Below are 14,337 nucleotides of genomic sequence, written 5' to 3'. Positions count from 1 at the left end.
CACACAAAACATAGCTTTACATTTGAAAATAATGAAGAATGTAGCTATAGGTTTAAAACAAAAGATATTTACTGAATCCACAAACAAATATAACAGTACAGAACAAGCAGTATGTGATACCACAAACTGGAATACAAAACAAGGATACATATCTTAATGATTCATTGAAAGTTTCAACCTTCCTAACAGGTGGATATTAGGCCAGAGGTCCTCCAAAACACGCACATTTTTCACAGACACTCTTCATCCTTGTAATGACAGGACCACTGGAGCTGGATCAGCACAGTCCGGGGTCACACCTGTCAAAATACATTCGAATAGATCACCATTAAAACAATTTCTAAAAGCCATGCAGTATCCAGGTACTTTCCACTGGCAATTTAACATTTTAAACCAGATAGCCATTCACCGTTTATCAGCAAAGAAATGCTGCCCTCCTTAGGCTGAAGACAAAAACATACAGAAGTTCCTTGACTGAAAATAAACACTGAATTAATATAATTGTGTAGGTCATATCCAATTACATGTATGTAAATAGAATGCCTCTAATAAGTAAATGAGTACAAAAAGTAAAATCACCATAGCCGTTCCAGTGCCTTATAGGAACTTTCCTCATCTTGATCCAATCAATCCCTTGAGATCCTCATCAACCAGCAGGATTTATGAGGAAGAATGTGCCATCTATCCATTCTGTGGAAGAAAATAACATCTTAGAAATTGTCATCCAGAAAGGCAAAAATGTGTTTCTCAGTGAAGTGAAATAGGCCCAGGAATATTTCAATGATGCATGTTTGAACAAGGACCATGTGGTTATAATTACTAATCACAACTCGTCATGGAAGGGGGGTAGAATGCAGGACAAGTACCTGTCAAGTGTGTGATGTATTGTGTACAGCCAATCCTTCAAAAATAAATTGAACCAGTCATTTAACCAAAATGAACCTAAGCTACTATGGAAAATACTTTTAGATGCAAGACTAGGCCTAGGGCAAAACTATAGAAGCTGTTAGAACAGGACTAATTGACTTTTCAATGTAAAATGGTTGATAACAAAAGCAGAACACACAGGCAAAACACTGAGTTGGTGAGGGAAGGGATACTTTATGTACCGCAAATAACTGAAGTGTCAAACCTTGCAAATAATACGCGGTTCTCTTTGCTTTGCTTTGCTTATAATTATCAAACAAAAAAGGTCCAGAATCACACCCAAGCTTGAATTTTTAGGTTGTTGTATTTACACTGTTAAGATAAGAGCTGAAGACACCAATTTCCAGAAAGTACAAATATAATAGATTTACTTATCTGGAATTAGTGATGGACTGTTGACCTATTGTTCAGATGCATGCATGTTTGACCAACATGTGAAACCCTGACTGTAGTACAGAGCTTAACCCCTCAATGGGACTCCATGTTAAAGATCAAATATTGATGTTATGTAATAATGTCTTGTGTATAAAGTATTGTAACAAACCTGATGTCTTATGGAAGCATATCCTATGGACTTTCAGCTGGAATTCTACAGCTTGGAGTACCATGGAGATTCCCATGACGTAGAGGATACAGTTTAGGTATCTCCAGCCTATTTGTTCACTAAGGGTGTTGGAACAGAGCTCAAGAATGACTTTTATGAAGAAATAGACATTCTGGAGGTAATACGTATATGTTGAAAGATATACAAAATAGTCTATTCATTACTCTACCAAATCTGATTGATTGAATATAAAATAGTTTGCCTTGAATAGCTATCAAAACAAGAGTGGGTAGAAAATAAGAGTAAAGAATACATTCAGTAAAATCTAGGAATTAATTTCAAGGTGCTTAAAAGTACAAACCCTGATTACGTTTTCCGTACCACAGCAGGTTACTTACTGTTGTTTCATACCCTAAGTTATACCTTATTTAATTCAAAGTACCAAATAAGGTCTTTTTTGGACCATTCCTCTTTGCAAAACTGTTTCATTTCAGCAATATTTTTGGGATGTCTGGAGTGAACTGCTCTCGAGGTCATGCCACAGCATCTCAAAATCGGGTTGAGGTCAGGACTCTGACTGGGCCACTCCAGAAGGTATATTTTCTTCTGTTGAAGCGATTCTGTTGTTGATTTACTTCTGTGTTTTGGGTCATTGTCCTGTTGCATCACCCAACTTCTGTTGAGCTTTAATTGGCGGACAGAAAGCCTATCATTCTCCTGAAAAATGTCTTGATAAACTTGGGAATTCATCTTTCCGTTGATGATGGCAAGCTGTCCAGGCCCTGAGGCAGCAAAGCAGCCACAAACCATGGTGCTCCCTCCACCATACTTTACAATTGGGATTAGGTTTTTATGTTGGTGTGCTGTGCCTTTTTGTCTCCATAGATAGTGTTGTGTGTTCCTTCCAAACAACTCAACTGTAGTTTCAACTGTCCACAGAACATTTTGCCAGTAGCGCTGTGGAACATCCAGGTGCACTTTTGCTAATTTCTTTTTGGACAGCAGTGGCTTCTTCCGTGGCGTCCTCCCATTAACACCATTCTTGTTTAGTGTTTTACGTGTCGTAGAGATGTTAGCATGTTCCAGAGATTTCTATAAGTCTTTAGCTGACACTATAGGATTCTTCTTAACCTCCTTGAGCTTTCTGCGCTGTGCTCTTGCAGTCATCTTTGCAGGATGGAACACTCCTAGGGAGAGTAGCAACAGTTCTGAACTTTCTCCATTTATAGACAATTTGTCTTACCGTGGACTGATGAACATCAAAGGCTTTTAGAGATACTTTTGTAACCCTTTCCAGCTTTATGCAAGTCAACAATTCTTAATCTTTGGTGTTTTGTTCAAGACATGGTTCACATTAGGCAATGCTTCTTGTGAATAAACTCAAATTTTGTGAGTTTTTCTATAGGGCAAGGCAGCTCTAACCAACACCTCCAATCTCGTCTCATTGATTGGACTCCAGGTTAGCGGACTCCTGACTCCAATTAGCTTTTGGAGACACTATGTGTGTTTATTGTTGTGACTTAGATGGAGATCAGATCAAATTTGATGAGGATACATTTTTTGCAGAAATCCAGGTAATTCCAAAGGGTTCACATACTTTTTCTTGCCTTGTTACTGAATTCCTTTGTGGTTCTACTGTCAAATAGAACAACTGGAACGCTTAGATAAAATCTGTTATCAGAATTTGAAGTAGTTGAGAAGTGAGACAATGTTCATGGTAACAACTATAGCATAATAACCATACTAATGATACAATTATTTATTAACATATAAACTAAATGGGAATCACAAATCAAACTAAAACAAATAGCCTACATTTCGGGAACAGCAGCAGTGAACCTAGAATACTTTAAAAGTACGACCTAGTCCTTACAGCCTAAATACTGCATCGAGACTTTCCTTTGAGACCAAACACTATTGGGAAAATGTGATCATATACTTTGGTATAGTGCCGGGGCAAGTAATAATATATTTTATGGCCAATATAACTTCAGTTGCCTATTAACTAATTAGATGCAGGAAATGACTAAAATCAAGTTCACTGCAATTGACTACATGACTAGTCAGTCAAACATGGGGTCCCATATTAATAACACGCCAACTTAAATCCAAATATTTAAAACAAAATTCAATTTACTTACAACACATTACCTAAAGAAAAGAAAATGCACTAACAAGCAAAGAGACTTGGCTATTTAACTTAATTTCAATAACATCTGGGCAAAATGCAAAACTGCAGTCCTCCACTGCTCAAAACAAAATAGCCCAAAGGAGTAGTCCTATTACTTGTGGACAATGGACATTTAGACCTAAGTTATTTGAGACATTTTGGAGTGAAGACATCTGCCTTCTAGTGCTCTGTAGTTGCTATGGGCATGAAGACCGCTGTCTAGAAATTTACTGGGCATTCTGAAGGTATTCACACCCCGGGACTTTTTCCACTTTCTGTTTTGTTACAGCCTTATTCTAAAATTGATTACACTGTTTTGTCCCCCCCCCCCTCAGTCTACACACACTACCCCATATTGACGAAGCAAAAATCGGTTTGACATTTTTGCAACTGTATTAAAAAAAAACTGAAATATCACATTTACCTAAGTATTCAGACCCTTTACTCAGTACTTTGTTGAAGCACCTTTGGCTGAGATTACAGCCTCAAGTCTTTTGGGGTATGATGCTTCAAGCTTGGCACACCTGTATTTGGGGAGTTTCTCCCATACTTCCATTCTTCTCTGCAGATCCTCTCAAGCTCGGTCAGGTTGGATGGAGAGCGTCGCTGCACAGCTATTTTCAGGTCCCTTCCAGAGATGTTCGATCAGGTTCAAGTCCGGGCTATGGCTGGGCAACTCAAGGACATTCAGAGACTTGTCTCGAAGCCACTCTTGCGACGTCTCGGCTGTGTGATTAGGGTCGTTGACCTGTTGGAAGGTGAACCTTCGCCCCAGTCTGAGGTCCTGTGCTCTCTGGAGTAGGTTTTCATTAAGGAGCTCTCTGTACTTTGCTCTGTTCATCTTTCCCTTGATCTTGAATAGTAAGGATTGTGCTAGATTTCCTTCAAACGTGACACTTGGCATTGAGGCCAAAGAGTTCAATATTGGTTTCATCAGACCAGAGAATCTTGTTACTCATGGTCTGAGTCCTTTAGGCATACTCTAAGCGGGCAGTCATGTGCCTTTTACTGAGGAGTGGCTTCCATCTGGCCAATCTACCATAAAAGCCTGATTGGTAAAGTACTGCATAGGTTGTCCTTCTGGAAGATTCTTCCATCTCCACAGAGGAACTCTGGAGCTCTGTCAGAGTGATCGGGTTCTTGGTCATCTCCCTAACCAAGCTCTTCTCCCTGATTGCTCAGTTTGGCCTGGCGGACAGCTCTAGGAAGATTCTTGATGGTCCCAAACATCCTCCATTTAAGAATGATGGAGGCCTATGTTTTTGGGGACCTTCAATACCTTCAATAATAATTTGTTGATACCCTTCCTCAGATCGGTGCCTCAACACAATCCTGTCTCGGAGCTCTACGGGCAATTCCTTTGACCTCGTGGCTTATTTTTGCTCTGACATGCACTCTCAACTGTGGGACCTTTAATAGACAGGTGTGTGCCTTTCCAAATCATGTCCAATCAATTGAATTTACCACAGGTGGACTCCAATCAAGTTGTAGAAACATCAAGGATTATCAATGATAACAGGATGCATCTGAGATCAATAGCAAAGGGTCTCATAGCAAAGGGCCTGATACTTATGTAAATAAGTTATAAAATTAGCTAAAATTTCTAAAAACCTGTTTTCACTTTGTCATTATGGCGTATTGTAGGTAGATTGATGACAAAAAATATATATTTTATCCATTTTAGAATAGGACTAACGTAACAATGTGGAAAAAGTCAAGGGGTCAGAATACTTTCAGATTACACTGTAGTTATGAAGGTAGAGACATCTGCCTCAAAGAGTATCTGTAGTTAGTTGCTAGATGGCCAAAGTAACTCTAGCTACCTATTTAGGCCAGCTTTAAATAGTGAATACTGTAGTAACTTTCCTGTCTGAAACACTTGGGCTCAGTATTCAGTCACTCTTGTGCCATTATAGAATGTTTGGTCAGAACAATGTTATTAAGAGTTCATTTTTACTAGGCAGTGATGTAAATGGTCTCTCCTACATTTAAGTAATCTTCTCCTTTCCCCCTTCTGAAAAATATCTCTGCTTTAAAATCACTACAAATGAACCGGCAAGACGGAGCTGCTCTTTTGAGGTGTATCTGTACTTTACTATTTATTTAACAACTTTTACTCCACTACATTCCTAAAGAAAATGTACTTTTTACTCCTTACATTTTCCCTGACACCCAAAAGTACTTGTTATATTTTGAATGCTTAGCAGGACAGGAAAATGATCTAATTCACACACTTATCAAGAGAAAATCCAAGCTCATCCTTACTGCCTCATCTGACACTCACTAAACACAAATGTTTCATTTGTAAATTATGAGTGTTGAAGTGTGCCCCTGGCTATCCATAATTATTATTTATTTTTGTATAAATCAAGAAAACACTGTCTGGTTTGCTTAATAAGAAATTTGAAATGATTTATACTTTTACTTTTAATATAAGTATATTTTAGTGATTGCATTTACTTTTGATTCTTAAGTACATTTAAAATCAAATACTTTGACTTTTACTCAAGTAGTATTTTACTCTGTGACTTTCACTTGAGTCATTTTCTTTGAAAGGCATCTTCACTTTTACTCAAGTATGACAATTGGGTACTTTTTTCCAGCAGTTAGTAGGGGGATGGGACTGCTTTGAGTGAGATTTGATGCCCCCCCACACTAGTTGCCATAGCCACCAACATATCCATTTTGAGACCTTGCTTCCCTCCCGCCACGGGGTTCCAGCAGCCTGCATTTCTTGCTTGGTGAGGGCTTTTTCACCTCAACTTTATGGCCATTAATGGTGTGGAACTAAAGAACAACTGCTTAGTCGGCATAATCATTATCTTTGAAAAACAAAACCCTCTTCTTACCAGTTTGATTATTGCTAATAACCTCTGCCTTCTCGATAGTGCCAAACTGAAAGTACTCGTTCAGTAGTTCATTCTCTGTAGCTTCTATAACCACCGATAAATGTTTCTTAATGTTTGCCAGGGTCTCCCGCATCTTCACGTGCCACTGGACTTTTCTGTTCAACATTGTTGAAAACCAGGGCATGAGCCCGCGCGGACATTGCAGCGTCTGCCTCCACAACACTAGCAGTTACAAAACCAGACCGCAGTATTTGCAGGTTCTGAATAACTACGCAATCTGTTAGCTCGCCATACTGTTCAAATGGTCATCGTCAGTGGTGTAATCATTTAGTCCACCAACAAAGAGCTTGCAGAGTTGATTTTATGTCTCCAGTATCTTGCTTTGATTATGCTATGTCAACACTGACTTGACAGTGCTTCTCCCGGTGTCTAAAATGTCAGATGTATAGATCACCGAGGGAGACAGATGGTTGGGGTTGACGTAATGAGTACAGGTCTCCTACTGGCAAACTATTGTAAATTGTTGGTATATTTGGCCTATTATAGTACAAAAGTATCATTTTGACAGCAAAACGGGTAAATTCTGACATTTTATACATTTCCATAACCACAGACCTAATATTTGTGCACATTGGTAAATTGGAATATTCTAAATTAAAAATCAGGCCTGTGATGTAATTTGAAAAGGACAACCTAGATTTATATGTAATGGTATGGAGTAGTTGTTTTTGGCTACCTGTGCAGCAAAAAAAAATGGGAGTGTTGATCGACTGTAAAGCAGATGTACTGGAGAAAAATCACAATACTCACTGCCATTATCAAAACAAACTAGTGTCAGACATGTGTCTATTGACATGGGATATGTTGTTATCTGCAAAATCCTTGTCCCATTAAAAAAATAATCTGATTATAAATCAAGAATCCCCTTCATTGAAAATGTGATTTTAAAAAAGCTTACAATATTAGCAAGAAAGCTTTTTGGTATTGGCGTAACACAGGAAATGAGAGGGCCTAAAATAAAAATGCATGCCTGTTGGCCACTTAGCAGTCCCAGATTAGTCCATTCCTGAACAAGAAAGTAACCAGTGATGGTATGTCAGTAGGGTATGCAACTACCTCATGATAGAACTGTGATCCTGAATGATCTGAAGGTTTAACTTGATTCTCTTTTGAAACAAGAGGTCAGAGTGGTTAAAATTGACAATAAGCACTGATTGCTTTCAAACATTAAAAACTTTAATACAGCCAAGAGAGTTAGGCTCAATAGCCAACTAATATTTAAGTAACATTCCACAAAACTGCATTGCTTTGCAAGGTATTGAACAGCACATCTTGGATGGAGAAAAGCATTTGGAGGTAACCATTAAAAAAAGTATAATAATACAATAACCATAAGTACTTAATACTTTGACACGAAATAGTATGATCTTAAAAACACAAGCATACACTAAGACTGCTTTCAAATCCATTAATACCCCTGAGTTTCATGTTGCTAAAGCAATATGTCTTGTTATTAACCTGGCTGGCACTAATGACATACAGTATCATACCAAAGTCTTGGAAGCAGCGACGTTAACTACAATTAAATAAAAAAATATTGAAAGGGAATCACTACACTACATTGACAAGTCAGAAAGTTGAATTGGTAATAATGTGTCCATCATGTCTTTAGTAGCGCCGCCTAGGGGCAATGGTGTATTCTGGGTGGAGGGTACATCAGGGTGGGCGAGGGGCACGAGTACTTTAATAAAATAGTAGCAACAAAGAAATGGGCAACTCTGACCCGTGTGTAAATGCAGGTCATTGAATCAGAAAATCAGAACATTTCAAATTATTGGGTCAAATGTGGCCAACGGTGTTTAATAACCACCATATCCACCCCTGCCATAACCACTGGCGCCTCCACGGGAGTACGGTGCTGCGCTCCTGCCTGAATAATTACCACCTTTCATTGCACCATAGCCGGAGGACTGCTGTCCGTAATCTTCGCCAAAGTCATTATAACCGTTCCCACCATAACTGCTCCCCATTTGATCTCCATAACCTCCTCCGTATCCCCCTTGGTTACCGTAACCACCTCCATTGCCGTAGCCGCCACCGTAGCCGCCATCATTTCCTCCATAATTACCGCCATAGTTGCCGTAGCCGCCACCTCTTCCGCCGTCGTAGCCATTTTGAGACCCTCTCATTCCTCGCCCGCCTCTTCCCCGACCACCGGCTGACTGCATCTCTTGCTTGGTGAGGGCCTTCTTCACCTCCACTTTGTGCCCATTGATTGTATGGAACTTCAGCACCACTGCTTTGTCAGCAGAGTCATTATCTTCAAAATAGACAAAGCCAAATCCTCTTTTTTTGAGAGTTTGTTTGTCACTGATTACTTCGGCCTTCTCAATTGCCCCGAATTGAGAGAAATAATCATTCAAATGGTCGTCTTCTATGTCGTCTTTCAACCCACCGATAAATATTTTTTTTACTTTGGCGAGTGCCTCTGGCCTACCGGCATCTTCCCGTGCAACGGCCCTTTTTAACTCCACGTTGGTACCATCGACGACATGTGGCCTGGCGGCCATGGCTGCATCGGCCTCCTCCGCGCTTGAGTAGGTTACAAAGCCGAAGCACCGGGACCTTTGTAGCTGCTGGTTCTGAACCACTACGCAGTCGGTTAACTGGCCGTACTGCTCGAAATGTTGCCGAAGTCCATCGTCTGTAGTCTCGACGTTCAATCCACCGACAAACAGCTTACAAAGTTGGTTCGTCATGATTACTAGCCGAGTTGTTATGGCGCAAATACAATTTAACCTGACAAAATCGTATCCCTCTTTGAATGCAGCTGACGCAATGACGTCGACGTAGGATTGGTAAAATAAATCACCAGTCCTGATTGGTTATTCCACTCAAATCCCACTATTTTATTCAAATAGCAGTTTTTCTAATTTGTCAATTGACTTGTTGAATCAAAAAGACAATGCCTATTCCAAACACATTTCTTTAAAAAATATATATTTAAAATTCGTCTAGTTAGCTGGCTATGTTCTTGATCGTGCTTTGTAGTATATACCCCAACACTTCATTCCAGTGCCCACGCATTGCACATTCAATTGTCAGAAAGTGGGCACTCCTGAATAAATGGTGTGCAACACACCGATTTCTATATGCAATCTTGCCATGGACACACCTAATTCCAGCTATTTATTTTTTTACATTGTAGAATAATGAAGACATCAAAACTGAAGTGACACATGGAATCATGTAACCAAAGTGTTTTAAAAATCTAAATACATTTTAGATTAAGAAACCAACCTTTGCCTTTACAGCTTTGCACACTTGGCATTCTCTCAATCAGCTTGGTGTCACCTGGAATGCATTTCAAGTAACAGGAATTTATTTCCTCAATGCATTTGAGCCAATCAGTTGTGTTGTGACATGGTAGGGGTGGTATACAGAAAACAGCCATAGTAAGACCAAGTCTGTCTTACAGTAAGGACAACTCCTATTAGCAAAGAAAAACATTTAAATACGTAAAACGAAGCACTGATGAAACTGGCTCTGAGGACCGCCACGGGAAAGACGGAATTACCTCTGTTGCGGAGGATACGTTCAATTACCAGCCCAAATAAAATGTTTTGAGTTCAGACAAGCCTACCTGGTCCAATTGCTGCAAAGGAAAAAAGGAATACCAATAAGAGATTTGCTTGAAAGTGCAATGGACATTAGACCATTGAAACCTGTCCTTTGGTCTGTTGAGGCCAAATTTTTGATTCCAACTGCTGTACACATGTGGTTTCCGCCATGAATGTGGTGTGGTGTTTTCCTGGGGATTTTAGAATTCAATTGCTTAAATAGTTTTTCAACAGGACAATGACCCAACACACCTCCAGACTGTTTAAGGGCCATTTGACTAAGGAGAACAATTGAGTGGTGCATCAGATCACCTGACCTCAAACCAATAGAGTTGGTTTGGGATGAATCAGACTGCAAAGTGAAGGAAGAGCAGTCAAGTGCTCAGCATATGTTCAAACTTCAAGACTGTTGGGAAAGCATTCATGAGGCTTGTTGAATGCCTGGAGTACACAAATATCAAGGCAGAGGATGGCTACTTTGAAGCTAAAATATAAGTCGAGTCATTGTACACTTGACAAATCTATGAAAGCTGTCATATTAACACCATTCTACAATACAGAAAACAGTCAAATTAAATGCTTGAGTATATCCAAACTTGACTGGTACTGTACATTAGAAACCTGCCCCATTAATGGCATACCCGCATTAGGGCTGAGAATTGTCAGGGACTAGACATCACAAGAGGTACTGTGAATAGATACTCGTTTTATTGCAAACATTACTAAACATGGTCAGCTGCAAAGGGACAATACACAGAAAGAAATGCTCAAAACAAATTGGCTACCTTCTCTAAAATATGTAGAAGCTAACTTGAATTAACAAGTTAAGAGTAACTAATTGTTATTTGCAAACATTTGAGTAAAGAGTGCAAGCCCTAGGCTATAACTCCCATTCAACACAATGTTCTTCAAACCAGTTGTACATTTTCCAATTTAAAACTTTTTTTTTATATTCAAGTGATGAATACATAGCATGGCAAGGCCAACAATGCAGTGTCCATTTTTCCATAGTTACACGAGCTAACATTCACACCAGTCTTCCTACAAAGGGTAAGAGAACCAAAGAAGTCAATTACACCAACCACCTAGATTGACTTGACACAAGTAGATAGCTGCTGGCCACTGCAACCAGATTTTATATGGGCACATGGTCGCACATGGTCCTGGTATTCCAAAACACCTGCGGCAGTGGGACAGCTTTAGCTGTGCCCCCCACCACCGGTCTTGATGTAGCCAAGTCGTTGCCAGATTGGTTTCCTGGCAGCCAGGTCACCATGGCTACCTGGCAGAGAGAGGAAGAGTAAAGAATGAGACACTCCAGTTAAACCATCATGCCATGACAGGAGGTATGCCTAACGTGCCAGTTTACAGGTTCATTAATGTATAATGCGCACTTAATCGCTTCAGCCTCATTTTAGATGTAGGACCAAATGCGTTCAGTAAACACTTAAACTAAGATGCATAGGGCAAAATAAGAGCGACTATGGATAAATGCAAGAACTATAAATAAGTGACAGAGTACATTTCAGTACCATATCTGAATACTTGACCAACACAGTAAAGACAGGTTGATTTACATACCTAGTTTGCTGGATGTGATCCTAAAGAGATATTTCAGAATCCTATGACAAGCGACCCCAGGTATTGCACGGGGTTCCTGTATAAAGTCAAACTGATACTGCTATTTTGGCGTAAGTGGATAACAGTATGAACACCTAAATGTAGGAATCAAAGAAAATGAGCCCCCAGGTGCACAATATTCAAACGCCTGGTAAAATGGAACAATGTTATTGCAAACCTACAACGCCTTCATGCATTGGCCATGGGCAAACTGCGATCCTTCACCCAGGAAGTGTAATGGAAGAAATGCCATGAAGCTACTAAAGGTCAAATATCACATAATATAACCAATATCAGAAGTGGACTTATGGCATCCTAGTATAATGAATAAATACTAGCTAAATTTGTTTAACTTTTTATTTAAAATGAACATACATATGCATACCAATGCTTAACAATTGTAGTTTGATGTTCAGACAGATTATACAATATACATGAGATGTACGTAGTAAATTAAAGGAACATTCAGCGCATAGCTGAACGCTGTGTGTAGGGAAATTACTAACGTACTTCGTTAATTTACAAAACATTTTGGCAAGAAACTTAAACGTTTAAACTAGATCCGGCCCACCAAATACGCGTACCCAACAACCTATAGGCTAGTGGACAGAATACACATTTACATAGTCAGCTAATAAATCCAATTATATAGCACATGCGTCCCAATCCTCTAGACTAGATCCATGGGAATTTCCTTACTACTTGCTAAAATGTAGATAAGAGAAAGTATAGTATCAAAACAAAATGCAAAACTAACCTAAACACGAATGTACGCATACGTAAAATAAAAAGCAGGTCAACTAACGACAGCTACACGCCCTCATTTTGGAACATAAATGATAAATGAATTTAGCAATCGAACGTGTCCTATAGCAAGAGCTGGACGTGCAAATCAGGTTCTGGGAAGTGATCTTCCTACCTGTTTGGTTTTGAGGTCTTCTTAAATGATTTGGTCTCAGTGTCCGCATTTTGCCAAATGCCCGTGGACTGAATTTTGAGTACGGCTTGATGATCAGACGGGTATGTGTGGAGATGTATTTTCAAATAGTCTGTCGTAGCCACCGGTTTAGTAGCCGCCATACGCCCCTCTGCTGTAGCCACCTGCACCGCCTCGGGGGGCGTAGGGAGCAGGGCTCCTACCAGCGTAGTTGGTGGCGCTTTTCATGGGCCCATAACCGGAGGACTGCTGGCTGTACCCACTGCCAAAGTCACTGTAGCCATTGCCGCCACCATAACCTCCCATCTGGTCGCCGTAGCCACCTCCGTAGCTTGCGCCTCCCCCATAGGCCCCGCCGTAGCCTCCACTTCCGTAGCCACCGCCATAGCCACCAGCACTGCCCCCGTAGCCCCCACCGAAACCACCCCCGTAGCTGTCGTAACCACCTCTGCCGCCTCCGAAGCCATTTTGTCCTCCTCTCATGCCTCTTCCTCCCCTTCCGCCGCGGCCTGTAGCCTGCATCTCCTGCTTTGTGAGGGCTTTCTTCACCTCCACCTTGTGCCCATTGATGTTGTGGAACTTCAGCACCACTGCCTTATCGGCCGAATCGTTATCTGTGAAGTGAACAAACCCAAACCCTCTTTTCTTTCCGGTTTCCTTCTCTGCGATAACTTCGGCCTTCTCGATCTCGCCGAACTGGGAAAAATACTCATTCAGATGTTCATCTTCGATGTCGTCTTTCAGGCCCCCGATGAATATTTTCTTGACCTTGGCGAGTGCCTCGGGTTTACCGGCATCTTCACGAGCGACCGCTCTTTTCAACTCCACGTTGGTGCCATCAACGACATGTGGCCTTGCCGCCATTGCTGCATCTGCCTCCTCAGCGCTCGAGTAGGTTACAAAGCCAAAACAGCGGGACCTCTGTAGCTGCTTATTCACAACCACAACGCAGTCCGTTAGTTGACCGTACTGCTCAAAATGCTTGCGGAGCCCATCATCGTCGGTATCTACGTTCAATCCACCAACAAAAAGTTTGCAAAGTTGAGAGGAGTTATCCATTTTCGACAGGAACGACCGCGTTGCTCGACAGAAACAAAAAAAAAGCACAGGCAATGCTTAAGGGTGGAGTCAAGGAATATAATCCAGGCTTTATTTATACCGACGTTATAGTGACGTCATACTACAGCAACACCGTTACGCCCCTTACATTGGTTTTGTTCAGGAGGGTTAGTATGTAGTAAACGCTGCGCAGAGATTATGTGATCTATAGATTACGTCAACCGCCAAAATACTAGCACCAAAGTAATTCATATGCAGGACAGATTATCGTATTTCCCGCAGCCCCTTAGTCCCCAATTGACCCTCGTGAATAAACAGATGATCTTTTGTTCTTGTGTGGGTTGGAAAGGCGTTTTGAAAATTAAGTGTATATTTATGTTGTAGTTTAGGTTTATGCTGTAGTCCTTTTTTTATGTGTGACTAACTTCGTTCACTTTATTGTGATTTTGCGAATTTATACCCACCATTCAATTGAATCAAATCACGTTTTATTTGTCACATTCGCCAAATACAGCAGGTGTAGACCTTACAGTGAAGTGCTTACTTACATATAAGCCCTTATTAACCAACAATGATTTAAGAAAAAAATAGAAACGTTTTTTTTTAATGAA

The 14,337-nt window shown here is 40.5% G+C and overlaps 2 protein-coding genes and 1 pseudogene across 2 annotated transcripts; all 3 read right to left on the bottom strand.

Annotated features, from left to right (window-relative positions):
• Positions 1 to 47: 47 nt before the first annotated feature.
• LOC123993214 (heterogeneous nuclear ribonucleoprotein A0-like) lies at positions 48 to 9,331 on the bottom strand. Its single transcript, XM_046295112.1, has 3 exons — positions 8,619 to 9,331; positions 580 to 690; positions 48 to 299 (listed from the first exon to the last, which is right to left on the bottom strand). The coding sequence occupies exons 1-2, from the start codon at positions 9,247 to 9,249 to the stop codon at positions 647 to 649; spliced, it is 675 nt and encodes a 224-aa protein (XP_046151068.1). The 5' UTR covers positions 9,250 to 9,331; the 3' UTR covers positions 48 to 299; positions 580 to 646.
• LOC123993804 lies at positions 5,764 to 8,600 on the bottom strand (annotated as a pseudogene).
• Positions 9,332 to 10,796: 1,465 nt separating the features above from the next.
• Positions 10,797 to 13,805, bottom strand: LOC123993213 (heterogeneous nuclear ribonucleoprotein A0-like). Its single transcript, XM_046295111.1, has 2 exons — positions 12,650 to 13,805; positions 10,797 to 11,392 (listed from the first exon to the last, which is right to left on the bottom strand). Exon 1 carries the CDS (start codon positions 13,724 to 13,726, stop codon positions 12,797 to 12,799), a length of 930 nt encoding a protein of 309 aa, XP_046151067.1. The 5' UTR covers positions 13,727 to 13,805; the 3' UTR covers positions 10,797 to 11,392; positions 12,650 to 12,796.
• Positions 13,806 to 14,337: the final 532 nt, after the last annotated feature.

This window comes from Oncorhynchus gorbuscha, linkage group LG13 (assembly GCF_021184085.1).
Source record: "Oncorhynchus gorbuscha isolate QuinsamMale2020 ecotype Even-year linkage group LG13, OgorEven_v1.0, whole genome shotgun sequence".
Classification (NCBI taxonomy): Eukaryota; Metazoa; Chordata; class Actinopteri; order Salmoniformes; family Salmonidae; genus Oncorhynchus; species Oncorhynchus gorbuscha.
This window is presented reverse-complemented; position numbering and strand designations above follow the sequence as displayed.